Raw genomic sequence first — 24,745 nt, forward strand, 5'->3', positions numbered from 1 at the left:
GAACCCCAATATAACGATAAAAATGTGAAACTGTAGGGCTGGCTCTGCTGAGATTAAAAAAATAATAATAATACGACAAAGTGCAAACACTACGAATCGAGCCTTGTTGCAAGAAAAACCGCGAAAACACGACAGAAAACAATATTTGTAAAAACCAAGTGGATTTTATTGAAATGTCATTTTCAGCTGAGCAGGATCGCATTTCATTCCAAATACACTTGTTTTTTGTTTTTTTTCAAACCATGGCTGAATACTGCCAGGGCATTGCTTAATCTTCTGTTATTTCGTTTAAGACTTGATGACTCCCTCCTCAAACAATAAGTCATAAAATGAGAACATTCCAAGCTTTTTTTTATTTTGATTTTTTATGAAAGTATGTCTTTGGTTTCGGGGGCGACATAAGTGTTCAGAATGTAAAGGCCTATGCTTACGCATTGTTTCAAGTGGACCCGGTAGAATGAAATCAAATCTTCAAATGAATCAAGTCTTCTGTCTGCACAAAATGGACACTTATTCTCACAAACAAGGAAGAGGAAGATTTGGACTGCCAATTATTTTTTTTTATGATTACTTTTAAAAAAGGACATGAATTGACCCGTCCCATGATTGGTTAATGACCGCAATTACAGGTGGTGCCAGTTCTAAGAGAGTGACTTGAATTCCTCTCATTACTTGTGTTTAGGTGGAGAAAAGTATTGACCCATTAATGACAGGTAGTCTAGAAAATACAGTTTTAAATTTTAAGCATTGAAGTGGTTCGGACTAATGTAACCTTTTTTTGTAATGGGGGCCCACGTTCATTTATTTCTTATCCATCATAAAATCCTACTTCACGTAAGTGTACTTGAAACGTGTTTAATGATCAAGAATCGAACAGTTTTTGTAAACGTTTCCCTTGTTAACAAAGTCTCAAAATATATATTTTCACTTTTCATAGAATGCACGAATTGAATACCACTAATAAGCATCAATGCTCGGCAGAACTCAAAATGATCAAAATGCATTTGACCTGAAAATACATATTTGTCCCTCGGGTGGATGACAGCACTAAAGGCAACTCAGAACCGACAAACGTCTCATTTGTTACTCAAGCCAGGTTGATCCCGAGTGCTCTGGCTGGTCAAACAAAGTAGCAGCTTTTTTTTCTTCTCATTTTCAGTTTTCTAAGTTTCTTTTTTTTTTTTAAAGTTTTTTAATTTTACTCATTTTTTTACACATTTTTTGTTGTTATCACACACTCTCACGCACGCGCACAGTCTGTAACACATCTTCCATGCTTCACATCCCTTCTTTTTCAGCTTCCGACACACAAACACACACGCACACACACAAACACACCCTTTTGCCAGGCAGTTGTGTTCCTTCGTATAGACTACGCACCAAAAGGGTGAACCTACACCAACATTCAGCGTAAACACCTTAAGGCACCCAAAATGCACCATTGACATCAACACTATTGGTGCAGGGGGGGACATTGTCCCCTAGAGGTCTTTACCTTTAGTTACCTCTCTACACCCCATATGGCCAGAACAATTTACAATCCATATAGACAACAGCTCACTTAATTTCCTCTTCTCGCATCCTTACTGTTGGTTCTCGCGCTCGGCCCCGCACCACGTGGCCTCCAGCACCATAAGAACACAGCAGTGAGGCAGGAGAGGAGACATTTTTGCCAAGAGATGATATCTGGATCTTATGTGCAAAATGGCTTCACAATGTCAAAACATAAGGCCCATAACTTGTTTTTTTGTTTTTTTTTGCTTACCAAAAGTTAAACAATCTGCGGACTCTTGCACTACAAGTCCCAAAATAAATAGCTCTTATTTTCCTTAAATACAACTTAATAGTTTCTCTTAAACTCAAAAACACTTGTAATTGCTTCACGATAAAGTCCTTCGAAAGAAAAGAGATGAAAAGTCCTCCCAAACCCACTCGCTTTTCATGTTGCCCCGACTCTGAAAGCGAAAAGGGAACCAAAAAATAAAAATGGGGGCCAAAACAGAAGGACTAAAATTGGAACTCAGAACATTTCAGGCTATAATGCAGCCTGTGAAATCAAAGCTTGCAAGAGGAAGGAATGAACGAAGCAAAGCAGGATAAGAGTGAATAAGGAAGGGCGGAAGACACACCAACCGTGGGGGTGTTAATAAATAAGACCCAGTTGGACCTCTCCCACCGATCCCAGTTGGACATTCCATTCACAATACTGATCAATGATGTGGCGAGAGGACTCTCAGCACCAAGTTTGGACTCGGCGCTGGTCAAAATCCGCTATGAGCCGCTTGATGTGCGCCAGCTTGTTGTGCAGGTACGCACAGCGTTGTTTGTCCCCGTGGTAGTTTGGGCTGTGCTGGAATCACAACGAGCACATCATGTGAGACCACAAATCGATCAACGGGCACAACAGAAATATTATTGCGGAGGAAAACCGGACATCAGAGATGTGCTCGCTCACTTACTTGTTTCATCTTTTTGTATTCTTTCACAACTTCATCTTGCACCTTCTACGAAACATCACAGAAACACGCATGAAAACTCATATGAGCTTGCTGCTTATATCAACCAGTAGCATTTGACAAAAGTGAAAATAAAACAGAAACAAAGATGACCTGATAATCTTTGGTGCCCGGTGCCAGTTTGCGGCACTTGGAATCCAGTAGCGTGAAGCGGCGGGTGATCTTCTCCACGCGGGCGTGCAACAGACGGTACTCATCGTACTCGGCGTTGAAGTCGTTCTTGTAGTGCTGTCGCTGCTCCGTGGACTCCAGTGCTGTGTACTTTCTACAAAGCCAAAAAATGATGAGCCGCTTGTCATAGTTTTTGAATTCTGAAAGGTGAAGGAGCAACTTACATTTCATAGTCAGGCACTTCGAAAACAGTAGATTGGCCCGGATTCTTGTCTTTTTCTGGGTAGTCTGGAAGGAAAGTACAAAGGGTTCATCTTGAGTCGACGTTACCTGAATGGTTGGCACTGAAAAGATTTTTAAACATTTAAATTTGTCATCCTAAATGTGACCAATAATTATACTAAATCATCACACAACCTAGTGACGCACAACCAAATAAGATTAAAGCAATTGGTTCTTTACTTGCCAGGTATGTTTTTTTTTTTTAATCAGTGCAATTAAACGATTACAGTTGGGTGTTGGCTATCAGTTGGAATGCTTTTAGTTTAAAAGCGCGGGTGTTACTGTTCTTTTTCACACTGGCACAGTCACTCCCAGACTGAGGAGGCTGATACTCATACCTGGGTTTAACTCAAGCTGTTGTCGTGAGGATCTCCATGTTTATCTGGGAGAAGCGTTGTTTTAGGTCTGATGTCAAGAGACTTCTAAAAAGTTAGTGTTAAATACTCTGAGACTGGATTTTCTACTTTTTGCCATTAATTATGAAACGCAAGATTTTAAAGGAGGTTCAAATAAACGTGAGACAGTTTGAAAAGCTAATAGTTGAACATCAGAAATATGGAGACAGAACTTCTAAAAGGTCATCACTAGAAATGTACCTTGATGTGTGTGAACATCTCTTCTTTCATCTGCAACATTCTGCCTCTTTTTCGATTTGGGGCTCTCCGTAGCCTGCTCCACTACGCTTAGAGAACTGTTGCTGCCCTTTTCTGTCCATTTCCCTTGTCGGTCCTTGTCTTTGTGCTTTTTGGACTTCTTCTTAAACTTTTTGCCATCACTGGCTGACAAAGGAGGGCTGCTGATCACAGTGGAGGTTACAGTGAGCGAGGTGCGAGGCGGAGGGCTCGGCGAGGCCGCCGGGATCGGCGGCTGATAACGCTGCAACGGGACTCGATCGGATGGCAAGGAAGTTGGCGAAGGGTGCTGGCAGGAGGAGCTCTGGTCCACAGGTAGGTCCTGGGTGCCGCAGCCCTCCGGGGTGCTGGGGGAGTTGGAGCTGGAGGCTGGGCTGGGCTGCTGGTGAGAGGGCGCTGGAGGGTGAGAGGGAATCGGGAGATGGCTGGGCGGGCCCAAGATGACGTTGGAGGGAAGAGAAGAGCATTTGGCGCTGGGGCTTCCCTCGTCCTCGCGGCGCTCCGAGGATGAGGGAAGAGATGCGGCCGGGCCACGGTTGCTGAGATGGGAGATACGGGCTTTCTTTGGCGCCAAAGGATCTATAAAGTCAAAATCCGGCTGGCGCTTCTGCACAGGAGAAACATATTTTGTGAAAGGTCGAACCTGCGTGTGTCTGTGTGAGAGTTTTTCGAGACAAAATATACCCGAGGGGACGACGATAAACTGTCTTTGGGAGAGCTGTTTGAGGAGGGTGCCTCAGTAGGAAGACCTAGTTTGCTGTGGAAGAAGGGAAATGTGACAGAGAAGCCGTGTTGTCAGTTTCAAAAATTCGCTACTCCACAGTTTCAACTGTGCCTTATCCTCAAAGTCGATGTTGGTGCAAGAAATTACCGAGTCAAGATACGCTCCACCTGGGTCTTCTCGTCTTCAGAGTAGCCAGGCCAGTCTCTCTGGACGTCACGATAAATAAAGTCCTTCAGTGAATATGTGTTGTCTTTGGGGTTAAGGGTTGCCACCTGTTTAGTAAAGACCGAGAACGTTTCAAGTTCAGTTTTGAGTGCATGAAAACGGTCAAATCAAGACCTTGCGGTGGGCGCACATCTGTGCATGCAAATTATGTCGAGCAGCATAACTGAGGCAAAAGCCACAAGAGACCTTCTTACTACACCTGTTGCAGGGCGGTCCCCAAGGAGTTGCGGTCCTTCAGGTTGATGCCGTCCCGCTGCAAACGGGCAAGCACTTCCAGTTTCTTGTAGGACCTGAGCGCCAAAAGGTGAACCACACGGTCGCGGAATGGTCGCTGGGAGACAGCGTTGTTGGAAAGGCACTTGCGGATGGTATTGGCTGGGTTGATGGGCGTCGATCGCTTGCGCTCCGGGACCACCTCAGGTGTCGACAGTGCTGGTTTACGGACATGTACTTGCTTACCTAGAAATGGAAAGATGTGATTGTGATTGACATTAGCGGGCTGCTCGAGATGCTACGCGAGATCTTGCTCGGCGGTTGCTATCAACTTGTCTCCATTAGTGAAATTGAAAAGTGGCCAAGCCAGGGAGGCTGTTTGCACATTTTCACCGACTGGTGCCTAGGCATTATGAAATTCTAAAGCTCTTTATGAGATTAAGGATAGCGAGAAAGAAACACTCCCCTTCTTCTTCCGCTTCGTCCAAAGACAGAGACTAAATGTAAAGACTTGAAAAATAATTCAAAAATAATAATGAAATGAAAGAGTATATATATTTTACTGTAGATCGTTTATTAGCTTATTCTGTAGCCAACATTTAACTGCCCCAATTCTACCAACAAGCAGCGCCTCTAACAAGCTTTTTTTATCACCCCATTTCAAAAGTCAGCAGTTCCTCACATTCCCCAATTTCTATCTTGCCTTGTTAATGCAAATCTATCCCCAGAGTCCCTACAAACGAGTTTTTTTTTTTTCTTTTTTTTTTAAAAGCTTGTTTAGCAGATTGTAAAGGCTGGTCTTAAATTGTGGTGCTGGTTTCCTCAAGTGTTTAAGTCACTGCTTAAGATTCAGTCCTTGTTGATTGTTAGTCATAATATATCACGCAGTCAAACAAATTAACAACCTACTTTGCATATCAATGTGCATCTTAAAACACACGGAGGAGGGGATTTTTTTTAAATGATGAAAACCAGCTTGGCTGTGACGCTAAAGCGCCCAAGAGTGTCATGTCAGGAATGTGATGAGAAAGACGGATGGCATTCTAACACCTGCACAGCCAGCCTGCCAAAGGCTCGAAAAGCTCACAAAGAGCTTGGTCCCTGTATTTACTGGCAAGTCCGTTTTGATTTTTGCTCAGGATTGTCCAAAACTATAAATTATTAACTGCCATGAAAATCTGCGGACTGTTCCAATTGTACAATTCAACATCTTGTCTGTGTCTTCTTTGGCCTTGAGAGGTGACATTACTCTAGATAAATGCCAGCACTTGCATTTTTTAAATCGGTGAAGTTATAAAAACAACGATTGGCTATTAAAATCCAACTTGATGCTTGATTTAAACAAAACTGCAAAAGTTGATTTGAGTTAATTGATTATAAAACCCCTTTAAAAAAAGTACAGATGGTTCCATGCAAAGCTGATTAGTGGGCACAACAAAATAAATGTTCAAATTTGGTGTGTGGATTATAAACAAGTGGCATTTGGCAGGCGGTGAGTCAGTGAACCACAAACAGCTTCATCATCTACCTTTGGCCCTTATCAGCCCGACTGTTAATCTAGAAAAGACCGAGATGGCAGAATGGCTTAGTCAGTAGCCGTAAGGGCTTTGAATGGAGTCAGGCGGGTCAGCTTTAACCTATTCAGTCCCTGGAAAAAAAAAAAAAAGGGGAGGGGGGGGGGGGGTTAACAGAGCGAGGAGAGTCAAGCGGACATCTAACTACTAGATGAGCACCAGGAGGGTTTTGGGGGAAGTGTGATGAAGAGAGTTGAAGTGTCTTGCCTCTGTACTGGCCCCCAGGTTTGATGACTTTGGTCCCACGTTCACGCGTGTCCTCCACAGCCTGGGTCATACGCTCCCGGGTCACCTGGTAGGAGTCATTGGTCGCGCATACTGTGACCTTGTCCTGTACTGTCGCCAATAATGCCAGGTGAGAGGCCCCTGAGCTGGAAACAATGAGGCAAGCGGTGTGTGAAGGAGAACAACCTGCTGGCAAAAAGTGTGGTAGGACAAGAAGAGCTGATCGGGCCATTACCTTGAAGCATATTGATGGATGCAATCGAAGCTTCCCTGAGGGTTGTCTTTGCCGACGTTGGACAGGTAGAAATCAAAATTGTGGGAGGCAGAGGAAGAATCTGTCTTGGGGATTTTAATGCGCTGAAAGAATCCACCCAAAAAATATTTCAGAACATCCAACATGATGATGTATAATTTTTGTCTTACATTTCAGAATCAACGGCATTAGAGCATTAGACTGTCGATATCTAAAATATGGTTTTCGTCCCACAAAATATTCTCGTAACATGTTGTATAAATACTCCAACAAGGGCAACCACCTTTAGTTGCTGACTACTAATAGCATAGATTAGCGCTAAAACAGAAACAGTTAAGCAGCTGATTAACTTGACTAAGCAAGAAAATAAAGGAATGAATGTGTGCTCCTACCAAACAAAAATCATTTTATTTTAAATACATTCTTACCCCTTGGAGTCCCTTGAATTGTATTGTTGGCCGCAAAGAGGATACATTCTGCAGAGATTAAGGGTGGGAAAAAAGCACAATAGTTAAATATTGCTGGCAGGGACTTTTCAGTCAGGTTAGACAGGACCTATTAACACAAACCCAAATTTATGGAAAAAAACCGCAATAAATTTAACTGACACGAAGGAACTTCAAACATCTTGATTCGGCAGCAGAGTCCCCGGGGCCCGTGGCACCAAGAAGACCGTGCAAACTGCCCAAACAGCAATGAAACCTTTTTTTCCGAAATATTCTACATTTTAGAAAACAAATAAAACCCAAAATAAGGTATCATGCTACTTTGCTGCTGATGGCCACATATTGTCAGAGCAAACATATTTGACTGAGGCTATTTCTGAAATGCTTGTTTTTTTATGTGTAATTGGACTGGTGTCGACTACCACAAATATGCAGAGGCTTTGCTGCTGCATTGCAGAGTCGGTTAGGATGGAGAGTCGCTGGGACTCCTGGCTAGCTCACAGCTGGAGCAAAGACTTCAAAAACTGTTACGTCAACCATTTTTTATGCAATCTGCATTTCATTATACAACAGCGTCTCTATATGACTTGCCATCTCCTACGCGGAGATAAGCAAAGATATACCTTACCTCCATACTTTAAATGGGACAGAGCGATCCATGTCCCAGTTGTTAAACTTCTACTCCCCAAGCCGCTGACTAACTCCCCCCTCCCCCACCCACACCAACCAGTTCTGATCGCATTTCAGATCTGCAGTAAAAAAGAAAGCCCCTGTAGCACTGGTCCAGCTACAACACACGTTGCCCACAGGGCAAAAAAACAAAAAGCAGACGGGTTTGGCTGCTCAGTCAGCAAGAGATGGCAAGCCGCCCCAACACAGCGTGTGCACCATCATCACCGCATCCAATTAGGCCCGGAGCAGTATCCACTACCCACAAAGAATTTCTTCAACCTTGCAATGACCCTGTTTGTCACAACTGCAATGTTGGATCGTTTCCCCTACAGAGTTTGACCATGGGGTCAAAATCCAGATGATGTCTCATGTGTGTGATATACAAGTGCCATAAAAATGGCTATGAGAGATCCCTGAACACTACACTCAGCTTTGGGTCCATTGGCCCTGACGGGGGGGTCTATCGGTGTTATGTAAGAGCATTGTTGTTGCCAAAGTTGAGTTCAGCTAGACTTTGGGCATCTACAACTCACTTTCCAGCTTGGATCACCTGTGTCATACCTAGGTGAAGTAGCACCGTACGCGTGTGTGTGTTCAAGATTAGAAAGTTAATTATAGCTACAGTTCGACAGTGTTTTAAGTTTAACCCAAATAGCACACCAAGTTAACAGATTCTTACTTCGGTCAAGAATACAAAAGCTAATATTGTGTTAAGATCTAAATACATACTTATTGTGGACTAAATATTCAATACAACAGAGGTAGATCTACAAAAATACGCAATCAAAAGGCTTCTATTCTCATGACATGTACAAGAATTTCAATGACTCAGCAAACTTGAATTTTTTTTCATCATCTTGCCTCCAAAGTGGCAGCATGTCAGTGAATGAGCAGCCTGGCTCTCCAGCTTATCCTGCAACGTACTGCGTTAGAAAAAAAAAAATCAAATATATCATGGACCATATGGGAAAATGGCTGGACAATCTTAAAATTGAACGAACGTAATAGGTTAAATTGTGGATTATTTACTTCATCGGCTTATTTAACTTCACAATTGACCTCTTTATACTAATTATGTACAGTACATTAACACAAGTAAACAGTTTTTAAAATCAAGCTACGTTTGTATTAACACGGTTACGCCCTTGTATTAACTACCTTCTAACAAGTTAGTAAAAGCACAATTTTGTCCAATATAAATACTTGGAAAAAAATGGATTAGACACTTTGCACAGTGGTCAGTCCAACACAGCAGTCAAGCTTCTCACTAACAGATTGCTAACGAAAGCTTTTCGAAGTGTCATAGTTTAAGCAAGATATTCTTAGTTAAACAACGTTTGTCAGTTCCTAAAACTCAATTGGCTCAAACGTACAAAGCCAGATGTATTGTTCCCCGTTGATTAAATGAGTGATACTAGACTAAAAATGTCGACATTTGATCGTTTCTTTTCGCTGCCAACAACTGAGCTAACGAATTGCGTTTAGCTATGCGTGGCACTTGGGCTTCCCAGCAAAGTGTCAGGCAAACCGGTGATCCGATGGCATTTCACTCACCGTGCAATTTTGGTAACTTTCGATCGCTCTCAGTGCTGTCTCGGTCAATTTGACATGCAGAACAGTAACTCGGTCTGCGCTGTGTTGGCCACAATTTAATCCGTAGCTCCCATCCTCGGAGAGCGCCGCCATGTTTAGCAAGCCTCCACCATCGTCCCTCTGAGACAGGAGCGTATAGCACACCGACTCCCCTCTCAGCCCTTAGCGGCCCGGGGAGGGACTACAAGCGCTCTCGCTGGCTACCTCCTCTCCATTGGTTGCTGCTATTTTCACTTATCCTGCCACACAAGTTGTCACTGTCGCTGCATTGGCATCTTTTTCTGATTCTATAATAAACTTGAGTACTAGATTAAGAATACTACTCATTACCTGTCTATTGAGCTATTTCAAATAGATTACAATGTAAAAGAAATACTTCCATAGACAGTGCCAGCAGGGCTGAACTGGCCATGTCATACAGGGCAAATGCCCGGTAGGCCAGCATCTTGGGTCAAGGTGGTGCTATTATTTACCACCGAGAGATCGACCCACAATTTGTCCATTAATCAATTTACAATATACATAGAAAGCATAACCATCAATCCCTGACCCCTTAACCCCTAGACATTGCAGGATTTGATCTGATATTTGACGCAAACTACACGTAAAAGACAATACGATAATGATGATGTGCTTTCCCAGTTATAATATGAAGTATGGACAATGGGCACCGACCCCCTACCAGGCAGGGGGCTGCACCTCCACTATCTGCTACTAGCAGCCCCCCAATGCAAGAGATTAGGTCAGCATGTTTTGGTGTGTCGTCGCCTCAGGCTGGGTGTGGAAAGACCTGTGTGAATCCAACAGATTAACATGGATCTTCACCCCACCCAACGCGTGACAAGTGACACGCAGTATTTTCATCATTCCAGTGAATTGACGTACGACTGAAGACTTCTAGAACTTAATCACCCTTCTTGTGATATTTAGGAACTTACACTGCTCTCAAAGGCAGCGTGAGCAATACGTGTGTCATAAACGCTTAGATGTGTTTCATGTGGAACCCCCTTTAAAACAACAACACACTCGTGAATTAATAAAGCCAATTCAAATCGTGGGTGATGTGCACAAATTTCAAATCCACATTTTTTTAATTCATAGTTTCACAGGTCTTATCATATCAGAGCCTACTGTGCAAACAATTAAATTGTTTTCCATTGATTTGAGAATGTTCTTGTTTACAAAAGCCCAAACGTTGTCAGATAATAGCTTAATAGCACAGCACAAGTTAAAATGACTCACTCTTTGCTCAAGGTTAAGCATTAAACACAGAAAGACTATTGGGAATTTAACTGTGAAATTTAGTGAGTTTATTTGGAGAGTCATTTGTTTTCAAATGTAATTTGCAGTATTGGCTCCAAAGCCACAAAACGTAGCATGTCTCAGGTTTGAATTGTTCATAATGCAAAACTGCTTAACAGTACCAACATTTTTAATTTTGCTATTCAAATAGAACTAAGAAGCCAATTTCTACAATACTTCTTCTTTTGAAAAACACAATTGTGCAAATTCTTAGCTGCCTTGTAGCATGAGTAATCATATACAGGAATGCAAATGAAAAAGCTTCTCTAAAGATCACTGGTGGCTGTTGCAACAGGTTTACCATCATCATTTTTCATGTTTACTAGTGAAGGAAAGTTTCAAAAAATACATATTAACAAAATACAAAGCACTAGATGAATATTTTTTTACATCACATTCATCGTTTTCAATAACAGAGAATATTGTGTCAGCTTTCCTAAAGTTATTTTTGCATATAGCTATAGTTCTATGCCCTCCCTAACTGAAATTTTGCAATATGCCAGGAAAGGGTGTCCTCAGTATGAATCAGGTGTGTGTGCGTGCGTGTGCATGTGTGTGCATGTGTGTGTGATAAACGGGAATCAGATTCTTGGAGTGATCTGAAGTTCAACTTCACTCCACGTGGCGATCGGGCCCCGTGGACACATTCTCTTGGCAGTGAGAAGGAAGCATCTGCTGTGTTGAAAGCTTTCCATTATGACTGTAGCACACACGGACACAAATGCAGACTGAATGGATGTGAATTGGTGAAAAAAGTAGCGGTTTTATTCCTTGTCATTAAAAAGCCATTTACCTCATCAGCTTTCATTGAGGTTTTATGGAACAATTGCTCACCAGGACAAGATTTGTTTATTGTTTTTGCTGCAGTCAAGACACAGCAGCTGATAAACACGTGTAACCTGGAGGTTGAGCATCGCCGTGTGTCGACAGTTTTTTTCCCCCTCTCCGCCTCCCACTTGATATTTAAAGACCTTGAAAGAGCACAGCTTCCAGTTAATGATTGCCCATTGAGGGGGGAAAGTGTGCACTGACACTGTTGACTCTTATCGCTGCTGACCACAAAGCCGTTAGAAGACTGGCTGACACTAATAGGGAGCTCAATTTTTCATTTATAGGGATATTTCTCACACTAGTAAAACGACTCCCTTTACAAATAAAAGTTTTTTTCTTGTCGTCAGCCATGTTTATAGTTTACATTTGAGATAAGAGCTTCAAATTCGGATCTCCAAGTCAGACCTACTCGAGTTTTATCCAAAAGTGAATGGAGCACTCAAACAAATCAGAAACACCGGTACTTCTCCCTTTTCGCAGCATCGAATGCCTCACATTGCCTTCCCAACGAGACCAGCCTCTTCTCAGGCACATCCGCGGCCAAGCCCGAATCCCACCAGTTGTACTCTGGTGAAAGCACGCAGGTTGGCCGATGAGTGATCAGGTATCGGTTTAAGTAGCTCTCTTCGCGGCCGCTGGCCAGCATGCCGTTTGACTGATCCTTCAGAATGAGCAAGGAACAACCCTGAGCCATTCTGTACACATTGCGAATCAGCCCACCGTAGAACTCTGACGTGTAATAGTAGTCACCCTCATCCTCCTTCACATAAGCTGATGAGTCTTCATCCTTTTCATAAGGAAGTGCCGTCTGTGGCTTGCCGTAGTGTTCGGGGTGCAAGGTGGCCACTAGGTCACCAAGTATTTCCTCTTCCACAGGAGCCACAAACTCCTGGTCGATGTCAGCGCAGAAAATGTACTCAACTTCCTTGCCAATTCGGTTTTTGATGGCGTCAGCTAAAATAGGCATACGACGATAGACCAACTTGTCCCAGCCGGGGAACTCGGCGACGGGAAGTATCTTCAGCTGTCGTCCGGGCCCCAACTTGATGGGAGGATCCAACATGCGAGGATTATCGATGAGGATATAGTACGTGACCATCTGACTAGGCAGGAAGTAGATCTCTGCCGAGGAGATGAAACGTCTCACGTGTTGGGCGTATGGTCCCACCACAAGGGTCAGCAGACCTACCCGGACTTCTAGCTGTGCAAATTCAGTCCTTCGGCTGACTGAGTCGCGGTTGTCACCCCAAACCAAAGGAGCACCCCAAGGAGTCTGCTCAGGGCGTTGTAGTTCTGCGTTGCTGTTCTTCGTTTCTTCTCCCACTGTTAGTTCCATGGGGCGAAAGTAAGGATGAGGGGACTTCTCATTGCCACCAGCCTTACGCCCATGGAAGAAGTCTGAGGAAATCAAACACATACTTGAACGTGTGGAAGCTGGAAGAAACCAGCATCAGAGTAGAGCAACACACTTACATATGATAAGTGACAGTAGAACACAGTACAGGAGCAGCTGTATCCTAGACACTCTGACGGCTCCTATTTGGAGGGTAAACACAAAAATGTGCACAATTTTTTTTTTTACACAATAGTCTGCAGACAATAAAGAACAATGAAAGCAACCATAGTTGCTGGGTTCTTCACTCTGGTCTTCAGTGGAATGAAAAGAATGTACTGCTCAAGATGCGCCTCCCCATGGAAATGTGGCATGCTGCATTAAATATTATCACACACGCAGACACACACTGCTTATAAATATCTACAGTTTGCACTCCTCGTATATAGTAACTTTATTTGTAAGAAAACGGCGTCTCTAAAATTCATGAAATAATCCCAAATCGAGTCTACATGTAGTAGTTGCAAGCTTGTGCCTGAGAACAAAACAAAGATCAGTTAAGGAAATGCAGACGTGTCAAATGATTTAATGCGGAAAAGGTCTTGAATTCATCAAATGTGGAAAAAAAACACCTCATTAGTTTTCTCTACACGTTTCCAGCAGATTATGCCGTTCGTGCTGCCTTGAGAATCGCGTGGAGGTCAAGCAGATGTGACAAAAGCAGAGGAGGTGGAGCAGAGCGCTGACGAATACTAACTTGTACTAACCTGTGGCTGTCTTGCAGAATGGGAACAGCGCCATGCTGTGACCCGCTGCTGGATAAACACACAAATGCCAAAAATCTCGCTCTATCTATCCACTCTGTTTCTCCAAAGCTCTTCTTTCTGGTTATTTTGCTTAACTCTTAGAAACTCTTCATCTCTTGTTCGTTGCCTCACTTTTTTTTTCTCTTTTCCAAAACGTTCTCCTCCCCCGTTTCCCAGAGACTCCTGCTTGTTTCCATTTCTGAGGCGAACCCAAAGAAACCAGATGCATGTGGAATCTGTGGCAAAGAAAACGAGTGGAGTAGCTGCCTTGAATCATTTCAGGCAAGGTGCCCAAACTACGGATTCGGGGCAATTTGCAGCCCGCTGTCCATTATTAGTGGCCTGCGGCATATACTAAAAATAATTTGACATGCACTTTGAATAATTTAGCTTTTTAGTTGGATCAGGGCAAGTAACACGGAAGAGCCCACACAAGAACAGAAAGGATATGCACACTGAAAGGCCCAAAATTCAGATTCCAAATATTTATGCTATTTGAATGGATTTTTGTTTAACTTGAACCTCTCAGTGTTTTTGCTGCAGAAATCAAATGTAAGAAAATCCACACACTCAGGAGGTCGATTTGCAGTTTACAATATGTCTCTTATTTTTGTACATCCATTACAGAAATTGCAACATAATAATGGTTTGTGCAAACAATTCCGAACGGTAGCATCAGCCAAAACAAACAAATAAAATAAAAGAGCAAAATTTAGGCTACGCTAAAGATAATTTACAGTGCAGCATTTTGTCCAAACATTATCCTTGTCCTTCCATCTGGTTGGCAGAGAAGCGGGGCTGGCAGTTTCACATGGAAGTATAGGGACAACCAAATAAATAAATAAATAAATAAATAAATAATAATAAATAGATTAAAGCTCACTTGGGACAAACTAACTTGAAAAAGCTGACTTGTGACTGAGTGAAGATGACTATCCTGTCTTGCAATAATATAATATGAATGCAATGTAGACAAATGTGATTGCACAGATTACTTTATCGGATAGGTACAATAGTGCCAGAGTAGTGCCAACACTTAATCAATACTGTTCTACTTTAAAGATATATTTGATAACTTATGGACACAATCAATATTGCACTACTTTAAAGATATATTTGTTAACTTATGGACACAAAACAAACATCACTGAAATACATAAAATCTTGAAAACCATTCGGCAGTGCTCCTATTCGATCCATGCTGAACTTGCAAAAATCAAGTGAGAGAATAAACTGTGTCGGGGTTTGATAGTATATTATTTTCATAAAATATGAGGATCTTTAGAAAAATATTTCATTTAATGCAGCATTGTACTTTTGAAAAAATAAATTAAAAATGCAAAAGAAAGTTAAGATATTTTTGTATATATTTTCACTGCAGACCAAAGAGATCTGCAGTTTCATGCTTGGATTACGATGAATGGACCAACTGAAATCAGTGCCCAAAACTAATGAAATGAAAGTAAGGACATTCGATATGCAGCATTTGGGGGACAACGCAGAACGGAATAAAAGACCTTTGAGGTCTTTTTCGTTGTATTCACAATTTTTTTTCCTCCTTTCCTATTTTGCCACGTTCCTCTGCTTCCCAACCAACACAAATCTCTCTCCCTCTCTTTCTCTCTCTCATTTCTGGTCATCATCTAACATCTGAAACAGGGCCTGCAGCAGGCGGTCATCTCGATGCCTGTACGGCTTGCTGCTGTAGAAGCCATCACTATAGTCACTGAAGACATTGTGGCCTGGGCCCCTGAACTTATTGATCATGTCCAAAGCTTGGTACAACTTTTGTGGGGGGGTTCTTGTTGCCAGGAGGGAGGACATCCTTCCAGGCTGCTGCCTCCCCCAGGTTGTTTGGGGCTGCTGGACGCTGAGGCTTTGCCTGTTGAAGGCTGTCTGCAGGAGACGCAGCAAGGCCTGTGTGGGGGAGTAGGGAGTTGTTGCTGGCTTTTGGGATTTCTTTTCGGCGGCAGAAGGAGCTAAGGCTTGCGTTTTAGTCTTCGTAGGCGGACGGGCCTGAGTGGGTTCTTCCTGCATCGCCGGACAGATCAAAAAGATAGAATCACATGTCATTGATGACCTCAAGTGGTGCAAAAGAACTTGGTGATGACAGAGGAAAAGCATACGATTACCGTTACGCTCTCGCGATTAATGATTGCCATCTTGAGGTTATGGATACAGTATTAGATTATACATTTTGGTTGTTATAAGGGCAAACAGATATGTCAAATATTTTTCGTAATGTTATAATGCACTTGTCTTTTAGTCTTTTAGCTCTACTGTATTATTAAACTGTTGAATTTTATATTTTACGAAATATTGTAATCGAAGATACGTTAACTTTTAGATTATTTTTTTTGCACTGATTCAGAATTTGCCCTTGTTTTTTTCTCTAGCAGCCCAGGTTCTCATATAAATACAGTACATGTAGTTCTTATAATAATACAAAATATGTAATATTTATAAATTCATAAAGGGTTATGTTCAGCAACAAGGGGATTTTTTTTCTGAAACGTCAGAGCACATTACAACACATGGTAATATCCACATTAAAAAGTCTAGAGGGAAACTTCACTAATACTTTTATCTTTGCCAAGAGAACAAGACTGCATAATCTCTGTTGAACTATTTAATGGATGCCAGAAAAATCGAGACAAAGCCATGGAGCCTAATCTGCAAGATTGTGGAAGAAAGTCTAATCCCGTCCCCTGGGATTCCCTGAGTACTCTTGGTCCCCCACCCACATGGGCGGTGACTCAACCTAGCCCGTGTGACAATGTGTGAGCCCATGGCCTTAACTGAAATCAACTAATATGTGTGCCAAGGGTGCCATAGATAAGAAAATGCCAAGCAAGGAGGAAAGGTCACAGCGATATAACACCCTAAAACCCATGTTTGTGTATGCAAAAATCCTATATGTGCTTGTGATCCCCTACAAGCCAATATTCGGGGTCCGCCCCCCTCGGACTAGCCCCCTCAAATGCCGTTAACTTCAGGGATCACGAGTGTGGTGCAGCGCATTATGGACAAGTCTAAAGAAATCCAACAAAATATGTGACCCATATTGGACTGAGTTTGTACCCTATGGTGAGCAATGAAACCTGTGGAGCACATGAGCAAGCCAAATCAACAACCTATATATTAATCAGTCAACGTGGACCCTAAACTTGATGATGTCATTAATATCATTCCCTGCGTTGAAGTCATCCAGCCTATAGGAACCTTCGGGACCGGCATGGCGAGACGCTTCTCCCATTGGGCGGTCTGGTAGGGCGGGTGCCCCAACCCCCCAGATTGTCCGTCGCATGATCACTATGCCTTACTTTCAAGGCCCTAATGTAAGAACACAACAGCATCCACAATGTACAAACATGCCTTGCACAACTCAAGTGAAAAAAAATTCCAACAATAATAACTTGGGTGACAATTACTCCTTTCCTATGACCACTTGTTAGATTTAATATACATGACCATGTCCTCCAACAAAGCTCATGGCCTATGTTCAAACCAAAAAACACAGTTCCACTGATCCACACAATTCCATGTTAACACAATTCCACTGTTAAATCCAAAACAAATCCATTCTGCTTCCTCTTCATGTAGCAAAATTTTGTTTTCATAAAATCAATCATTCAATCCATTCCCTAATGTTTAGATTAAGTTAATTACGTCATGTTCAGCCTCCCTAAAATATTTAAACCATAACATCTTTGCTTCAGAATTCATGATTCTCTCATTCTCTCACACACACAATTCTACGCACGCTTTAATAGGTCAAACTTAAAAACCAAATATTACAAATGGCTCCAAAACCTGATGTGCTTGAAAATAAATTGTCACAGCACACTCATTCATCAAATTCAGTTATAATTGAAGAATTAATGATGGTATAGTAATTGTACAGAAAAAAATTCTGATGAAAACCAATCACCTCGAATGTCAATTGGTTATCTCGTCTCAAATGTGCTCTAACTTACCTCCATCATGTCATCCATATGTTCCACACCACGCCGGTCATTCTGCACAGCATTGTAGGCAATGTACACTCGAGGCTTTTTCATGTGCTCCGGCTTCTCGGATGTTCCGTGGAGAATCAACTTCCAGCTCAAAATACGACCCTGGTTCTCTATACGGCCCGACTGTTACAACAAAACAACATCACGCTCAGGAGGAATAAGAATCTGATTTCAGGTTATTAATAGTCATCTGTCGGTCAAGTTTAAAACTCACATTGTCAGTTATCTTGAGGGTCCAAGTACCGGAGGGGTCTTCACCCCATGTGTGGACAGACATGAAATACCAGTTTCTAAAACCATTGGAGGACGTGTCACGCTCGCGCTCAGCTAGCAGGACCGTGGTGGTGCCTGGGAAAAAATAAAAAGCACATAACATGGTTATTTCCCGAGAGTTCAGTGTGTGTATGTGTGTGTGTCTGAGCATTTGTCTCACCAGCTGGTGATGTCAGCGTGATGTGCAGATCGCCTCTCCTGGTGTATTCGATGCTGACCTCCACCTGCACATGTTCCAGTGAAGTGATGGTGTACTCCTGCTGTCCTGCACAGGCTTTAGTTGGAATCTCTATGGTTGTCTCTCCTGCTGATTTCAAATCCCTGTGGAATGTGTTAGAATAGAAGGGAATATTAAAAAAAAATAATAAAAAATAGTCCATGGTGATGGAATACTGTCACATCTGCTTGGTAGTTTCTAAGGGGCAACGTGTGCTGCCACTAAATAATTCAAACAAATGTTGAAAAATAAAACAAAACAGAATGCTTCCTGGTTTTGTTGGCAGCTTTGCATTCTCTGCCAGTAATCAAATCATATTTGACAATTATCAATTAACATGACCTACATTTTAAATTACCCAGATGTTGTTTTTTATTTTTATGAGGAAAAAAAAAAGCTTTCCAATTCATGTTCATGGCACCAAGAATGCTCTCGGATTAAGCCTCATTGTTACTGTCACGAGTAACAATGATCTTTTCAACCATCTGTGTCTTTAATAACGCAGATGGTTGAAAAGATCTTTGTTTACCCCCAAACTATTTTGATTTTGTTCTGGATGTGTGTTTGAGACATGTTGCAGGTTTTCTGAGTTCAGATGCAATGGGTCACACAGTTCATCAGAAACTGCAGGATATCTCAAATAAGGCCGCTTCATTCAAAACGTTGACATACCTGGGCTGGAAAGAGTCATCCCTCACAATGCATTGCTTTTTTTCCGGCACGTGCTTCCATGTTGCAGGGTCAGCGAGGTCAACCAAGGCTTTGGCATTGAGAAGCCCAAAACCAAAGCGACTGTTGACCATCAGTTCCGCTCCATTTTTCTTCCAACCTGGATTATTAGCCAAGGGATCAAACTCTGACGTCCAGACTACAATGTGCTGTAGGTCTCTCCAGGTCAGATCTGGACTGGAGAGGAGACGTGGATAAGGAAGCGGGGTTAGTGATCAGTTATTCAAACGAATCTCAATCATCTTTCATTGGCGTACTTTTGCTCCAGTGCAAGGGCAAATATTCCAGCAGCTAGCGGGGCGGAGGCTGACGTTCCCGTGTGAGTCTGAGTGCACTCATTGTGTAGATCAGCGCTAGTCTGGAGAAACGTAGAAAAACAATTCAAACTTTTTCAGGATTTTTTAAAAAAATTTTATTCAAGTGAATATTTAAATGAGTTGCTAGTTTTATAGGGTAGAGCATATGATGTGTTTTCATAGGGTGTGAAGTTTGGGAATTGCTGATGGAGTCCATAAACTACTCACAATCCTCTGGTCGGTGTAGTCTCCACTGCTATACGCTGTTGCCAAAGTGGAGGAACACTTTTCAGCGTACCATGGGGACAAGCCCTGCTGGGAGGCGCTGCTGATTGACACAGTGTAGATGCTGTCTGTGTAGCCATCACAGTCACAGTTATCCCCCTGGCGGCCTCCGTTACCTGATGCCCAAACAAAGATTGAGCCCTTGCCGCCTCGGCCCTGAAGAAAGGGGTAATGGGAGAGCAGTGAAGCAAGAAGTCAGATATTTGTTTTCACTCGGGTCTATTGCTCCTAATGTGGAAAACACATTTCATCCAAGACAGTAAAGGCAGCTGAGCATGTCATTAACAACCAGGGGGCAAATAACAGCCCCTTGAGGGAACCTCAGCGTCACATCTTGCCAGATCAGTAAAAGCTGTTAATGATTTACCTTCTGGATGCCGTATTCAAAGGCTTTTTGAGCCAGGCGACCTGGGCCTTCAACGGTTTTGCCATCATCATTGGGCCCCCAGCTAGCACTGTAGATGTCCACGTGATCTGGTCTGAAGCCGATAGAGCTGGCCTCAATGGCGTCCGTCACAATCCCATCCAGCATACGAATACCTGAGTGGAAAGAACCGAGAACATGATCAAAAGATGCTTATTGTCAGACGTTCCTTGTTGGCCGGCCAACCTATTAGCATTTATCGTTTTATATACACGTGCACTAATTTCTCAATTACCTAAAGAGAAAAGCCTCTTACCTCCAACTTTGGAATTGAAAGCCACCCCAACACCACATTTATTGTTGTCCGCTTGCATGGCGATCTCACCGGCACACCTGGTCCCATGCCTGATTGAAAGGTTTCTCATTATATGGGGCTCGGTTGGATATGTAAAAAGACCAAAAAAACCCACTAAACATTGTCAACATACTTGTTTTCATTGGTGGTGTCATATCTGGGGAACGGGTCAGGATCATTGTCATTGAAGTCAAAGCTGGCTGCTGCATCCTTGAATAAAAATGACAGATGATGAGCGGGCAAAAAAAAAAAGATATCAGATTATCCCATGCACATTTGTCAAGAGCTGCCACATACAACTCAATAATAGAAGGTCTTCAGGAACATGTGAGACGGCCGAGCTGTAAAATGGAAAAAAGTCAAAATGTTGGAGGCTCTTTATACATTGAGTGTGAGCACCTTGGGTGACTCAATCTCTCGGACTAATGTGTCTTAATGGCTCGATAAACAGGTTGCTTTTCGCCATTAGTGTCTCTATTCATTGCTGCGGTGAGACGATGACGACTGGCTTTGAAAAGCGGCAACATTGGAAGGAACTCAAAAGAAGCAATGTAGAAGTAACACAAAACATTTACTAGGCCACCATCAGAGCAGCTATTGAAAATTAGAAGCCAAATAAAGGCAAAAGATGTGTTTGCCTTGCAAGGTGTTACCAGCAGCGTTGCTGTGGAAACAGCAGACTGAGACGACGGGCGGTCACCATGGAAACAGTATCTTACGTAGTTGGCGGAGATGTCTGTGTGGTTCCACTCCAGTCCGTCATCCAGAACGGTGATGACTACCCCTTTGCCCGTGATGCCCTTCTGCCACACCGGGATGACATGCAGGTCCAGCTTGGGCAGGGACGACGACGTGCGTGTGTCTTGCTGCATGGAAGACGACGAAGCGGACAAAAAGTCAATGGTTGCTTAGCCACAACACAAAAAGGCTCTTTGAATGTTATCAAGTGTTGTAAAAGGTTAGCCCATGAAAGCTTTTCAGCTTCATTTTTGGCATTTCAAGACTGTATTTTTTAATCATGGCTCGTCCACTCCTGCGGCCACTTGCTGAGGCTATTGTGTGGTCCAGTGCCTGATTAATTTAACACTCAAGTCAAACAAGTGCATTGTGTTGCAACCGGCATATCCTTTGATTTGCCCCAAAAAAACAAAACAAAACAGCCATGTTGTAAAGCAATGAGTCACACCCTGATTACATTTTCAGGGGCATAATGGCATCTCGCTCAATTCTCTCCTGCTCTCTGAGTCCATCACACAAAGATCTCCGTCCCCTCTAATGTAAGCAAACGTCACATCTGCCAGCGTGCGTCACCATCCTCTGCTCTCTTCACTTAGACACTATGGGGCATTACACTTTTACAATAAATGTTCCCCAGCTAATGAGCTCAGTCTGATCTGATATGCTGTGTATGTGTTGATCATGGATTAACATGAGTAAAGACCTGATTCTGTAGCAACACCATCCAAAGGGGTCAAACCACGGTCGGGACGTTATGAACATGTTAGTAATGTGTGAAATGTGTGATAACCGACTGTTGTGTGCTTCATCTCGGCTTGAAAATCCCATTCAGGGGAAATTAGAATTTAATACATCTGCTCTGTTCTGTTCCATCCTGTTGGATTATTTTCTCTCCGCCACACTCATCCCCACTCGGACAGCATAACCAATTAGGCAAATGGCGCTTTTGGCCGGACTGCTTGTTGTATTGTCTTGCGTGTCTGTTTGTTATTTGAGCTGTTCTGTCAAGCGGTTACGTTTTTTGGCTTTGGAGCAGACTCACCAGGTACCACTGCTGGTTCCACATGGGATCATCAAACAGCTTGTCCGCCGGGCAGTCCCTGCATTGGCCGATGGATGCTCGCTTGCTGCGACGTTTCTCGTACTGCTGCTCGGCCCACAACACCTGCGGGGATGGATGAGGTTACTTTGTGTTCAAGAAAACAGATTGTGTTTATGTTGAGGCATCGCTCACCCGATCATCCTCCGATAGCTGCCTGGTGATGTGCGTGGCACTTCGCTTCATTCTGGAGGGATGTTTGCGATGCCTGAACAAGAAATGGTCATTCAGGGCCCCAATCTGCAGAGAAAATAAATAGGTGAAGCATGACAATCATGTTTATTTTTTTCTTGGATCGTTAATATTTTCCTACCAGTGTGATCATCAGCCTCTTCATAAAAATACACGCCTGTTACCGGGAAGTTGTCGGAGAATTTTGTCTCATTTGGTAATGCTGTACAACCCGTTTTTCTAGTGTGCTCCAATTATCCTGGAAATGCCCAGGGCTACCTGTTGAAATACCTGAAGAGTGTAACTAACCCTTTTATTAATTTTTTTTGTTTAGTAATACTTTTTAATTGTTTATTTGCACCTGATGATGTAGTCAGCATACATAAAAATAAACAGTCTACAAATCAGGAGAAACTACGATTATCATAGCATACAATAAACAAATTCAGCAGAATAGAAATGTCAGGCTAAGCTCTGACTAATTTAATGCAAAAAATCGTTTTAACTGCTGCAAATGTTTCATTCACGCACTGACCACACATCACCCAGCGACAGCCACTTCTAATGTGTATAAGCGAAGAGATTCTAAAGAACACAAGGAAACCAACCGCCATTAATGAGCAAAGTGCAAATTGTGAGTCAAACATTGAGTCAATCCATTAATTTATCAGATGGCTGAATATCGTAAATACTAAATGTACTTTTGGCCTATCATAAAAGCTATTATTTTTCCACTCAAATGAGCTAATCAAAGAAAGCAGAATAAATATAATGTTCCTCTTTTACGACATAAGCTTATGACGTAGCTTGCTGAAAACTTAATTCGGATTTCTGTGAGGATCCTAATAAAAATCTACCATTGAGAATTCATGAAAAATAATCAAAATTTGCGATTTGGTTTCAGGAAGTCGTTGACATTCTCTGACTCCGTGGTGCCTACCTGTCGGACCAGTTGGTAGTCGAGCTCCCGGGCGATCTCCTCGGCGGCATCCAGGCCACCCGGGATCTCCACGGCCCACTCGTTCAGATACTGTCTGTCCATGAAAGACGACCCCACGGAGCGTGGAATCACGGACGAGAGGATGGCGAGAAAACAACACATCATCGCGGGACGACATCTCAATTCCATTTCAGAGGAAATTCAACCAGATGAGAAAAAATAAATCACAGAACGCAGGTTGGATATGTTTCAGGAAAAACAAGCACCGAACTGTTTTGATCTATTCTGATTAGTAGTGATGTCCAATTCTATTTCCCTCTGTTGCAGGTGGATGGATGGGAATGCGCGTTTCTGTTCCGTCTAGGAAACACTTGGGGATGGTTGAGCGTTTGCGTGCGTCTGTATGCGCGCGGATGTGGTCACGACGACGAGGGAGGGTGTTCACGTCAAATTACACTTGCTATGACGTCAATTGGGCGTCTTCCTTCAATGGAGTGAGAAGAAAGTGGCAAGGGAAGACGAGAGGTGAATCCAAAAATATCCCAGAATGAGGAGCCATGATTAAATGAGGCAAGTAAAATAAAAAAATAAAAATCCCTTATGAATTGATTAGACATATCCTAATTAAAGCACATATATCGCATCATTATTACAAGTCCTATGCGTTATGCAATAGGTGTACAAGATGCGTTCACGTGCAATCGAAATCTGTATATTTGGGGGGGGGGCTTAAAATGACATCATGTAGTGTTATCAGAAGAGAAAGAATAAATCAGCACTACGGACAGTTCCTCGTCCAGTGTACCCTTACCAAGTCACGATCGGAAGTCAAGCAAGACAAACGAGGAAAAGTCATCAACTGATCTACCAGTACATGCTGATCCACAGTGGAGATTATAAAATAAAAGTCATAAAAACGGTGCTTATTTTCTAAATGGTATACCGCTTCACTTTTCTTCATTTGATGTGGCACAAATACTGTAAATGGGGATGAATTCAAATGTTCTCCAACACATACAACAATTCTTGCTTAACCTGACAACGTCTTTGGATCAGTTGATGTTTTTCAGGCGGGAGAGGAAGTGAGATCTACTGATAATGAGGATGCTGAGCTGGAGCTGTTGAGCTGTGAATGAGCACACAAGGAAAGAGGGAGTCCATATCAAGCAAGCTGTGTAGTGAGCGCAAACAAACATGGCTCACAAGGACTCTTGCTGTAATTGACATGAACAAAAGAAGACAAAGGTGGAAGATGTGCTCAATCACCGTGAATTGGACATGTGAACACTCATACTGACTGATTAGCTATGCTCATCTGGTTGTGAGCAAACAGCTCGGGTCCGGGTCAGCTGTATAATCTACCTTTACCTAGCAACAGCTGTTTACTCTGAGGGGAAGCTGTGCACACACGCAAAAAGCACGCACGCACACGCGGTCGAAACGTCACAAAAACAACAGCAAAATGAACATTGGCATTTGCGGCACTAGAGCAGTCTCCCCAGAGAGTCGTGTCCTCATCGATTG

At 42.7% G+C, this 24,745-nt stretch overlaps 3 protein-coding genes across 5 annotated transcripts; all 3 read right to left on the minus strand.

Moving 5' to 3' along the window:
• Positions 1-144: 144 nt before the first annotated feature.
• Positions 145-9,637, minus strand: ell2 (elongation factor for RNA polymerase II 2). Its single transcript, XM_088388536.1, has 12 exons — positions 9,428-9,637; positions 7,184-7,231; positions 6,738-6,859; positions 6,485-6,648; positions 4,690-4,949; positions 4,413-4,537; positions 4,226-4,298; positions 3,506-4,148; positions 2,852-2,915; positions 2,610-2,781; positions 2,460-2,504; positions 145-2,350 (listed from the first exon to the last, which is right to left on the minus strand). The coding sequence occupies exons 1-12, from the start codon at positions 9,557-9,559 to the stop codon at positions 2,234-2,236; spliced, it is 1,965 nt and encodes a 654-aa protein (XP_088244662.1). The 5' UTR covers positions 9,560-9,637; the 3' UTR covers positions 145-2,233.
• Positions 9,638-10,753: 1,116 nt separating this feature from the next.
• On the minus strand, positions 10,754-13,934 carry LOC148390452 (globoside alpha-1,3-N-acetylgalactosaminyltransferase 1-like). 2 transcript variants are annotated; one of them, XM_088389809.1, is made up of 3 exons: positions 13,700-13,934; positions 13,073-13,135; positions 10,754-12,997 (listed from the first exon to the last, which is right to left on the minus strand). In XM_088389809.1, exons 1-3 carry the CDS (start codon positions 13,731-13,733, stop codon positions 12,048-12,050), a joined length of 1,047 nt encoding a protein of 348 aa, XP_088245935.1. In that variant the 5' UTR covers positions 13,734-13,934; the 3' UTR covers positions 10,754-12,047. The 2 variants fall into 2 exon arrangements, with proteins under 2 accessions (XP_088245935.1, XP_088245936.1); XM_088389810.1 differs by having other exon boundaries at positions 13,220-13,934.
• A 382-nt stretch (positions 13,935-14,316) lies between these two features.
• Positions 14,317-23,648, minus strand: pcsk1 (proprotein convertase subtilisin/kexin type 1). Of its 2 annotated transcripts, none has more exons than XM_088388608.1 (14): positions 23,222-23,648; positions 22,246-22,350; positions 22,054-22,176; positions 20,993-21,139; positions 20,407-20,483; positions 20,235-20,323; positions 19,922-20,094; positions 19,498-19,710; positions 19,231-19,331; positions 18,917-19,150; positions 18,188-18,348; positions 17,969-18,102; positions 17,716-17,877; positions 14,317-15,769 (listed from the first exon to the last, which is right to left on the minus strand). In XM_088388608.1, exons 1-14 carry the CDS (start codon positions 23,408-23,410, stop codon positions 15,365-15,367), a joined length of 2,313 nt encoding a protein of 770 aa, XP_088244734.1. In that variant the 5' UTR covers positions 23,411-23,648; the 3' UTR covers positions 14,317-15,364. The 2 variants fall into 2 exon arrangements, with proteins under 2 accessions (XP_088244734.1, XP_088244735.1); XM_088388609.1 differs by lacking the exon at positions 14,317-15,769 and adding an exon at positions 16,353-17,071 and having other exon boundaries at positions 23,222-23,646.
• Between the last annotated feature and the right edge of the window lie 1,097 nt (positions 23,649-24,745).

This window comes from Syngnathus floridae, chromosome 11 (genome assembly GCF_059516105.1).
Source record: "Syngnathus floridae isolate MCC-2025c chromosome 11, RoL_Sflo_1.0, whole genome shotgun sequence".
NCBI classification, from domain to species: domain Eukaryota; kingdom Metazoa; phylum Chordata; class Actinopteri; order Syngnathiformes; family Syngnathidae; genus Syngnathus; species Syngnathus floridae.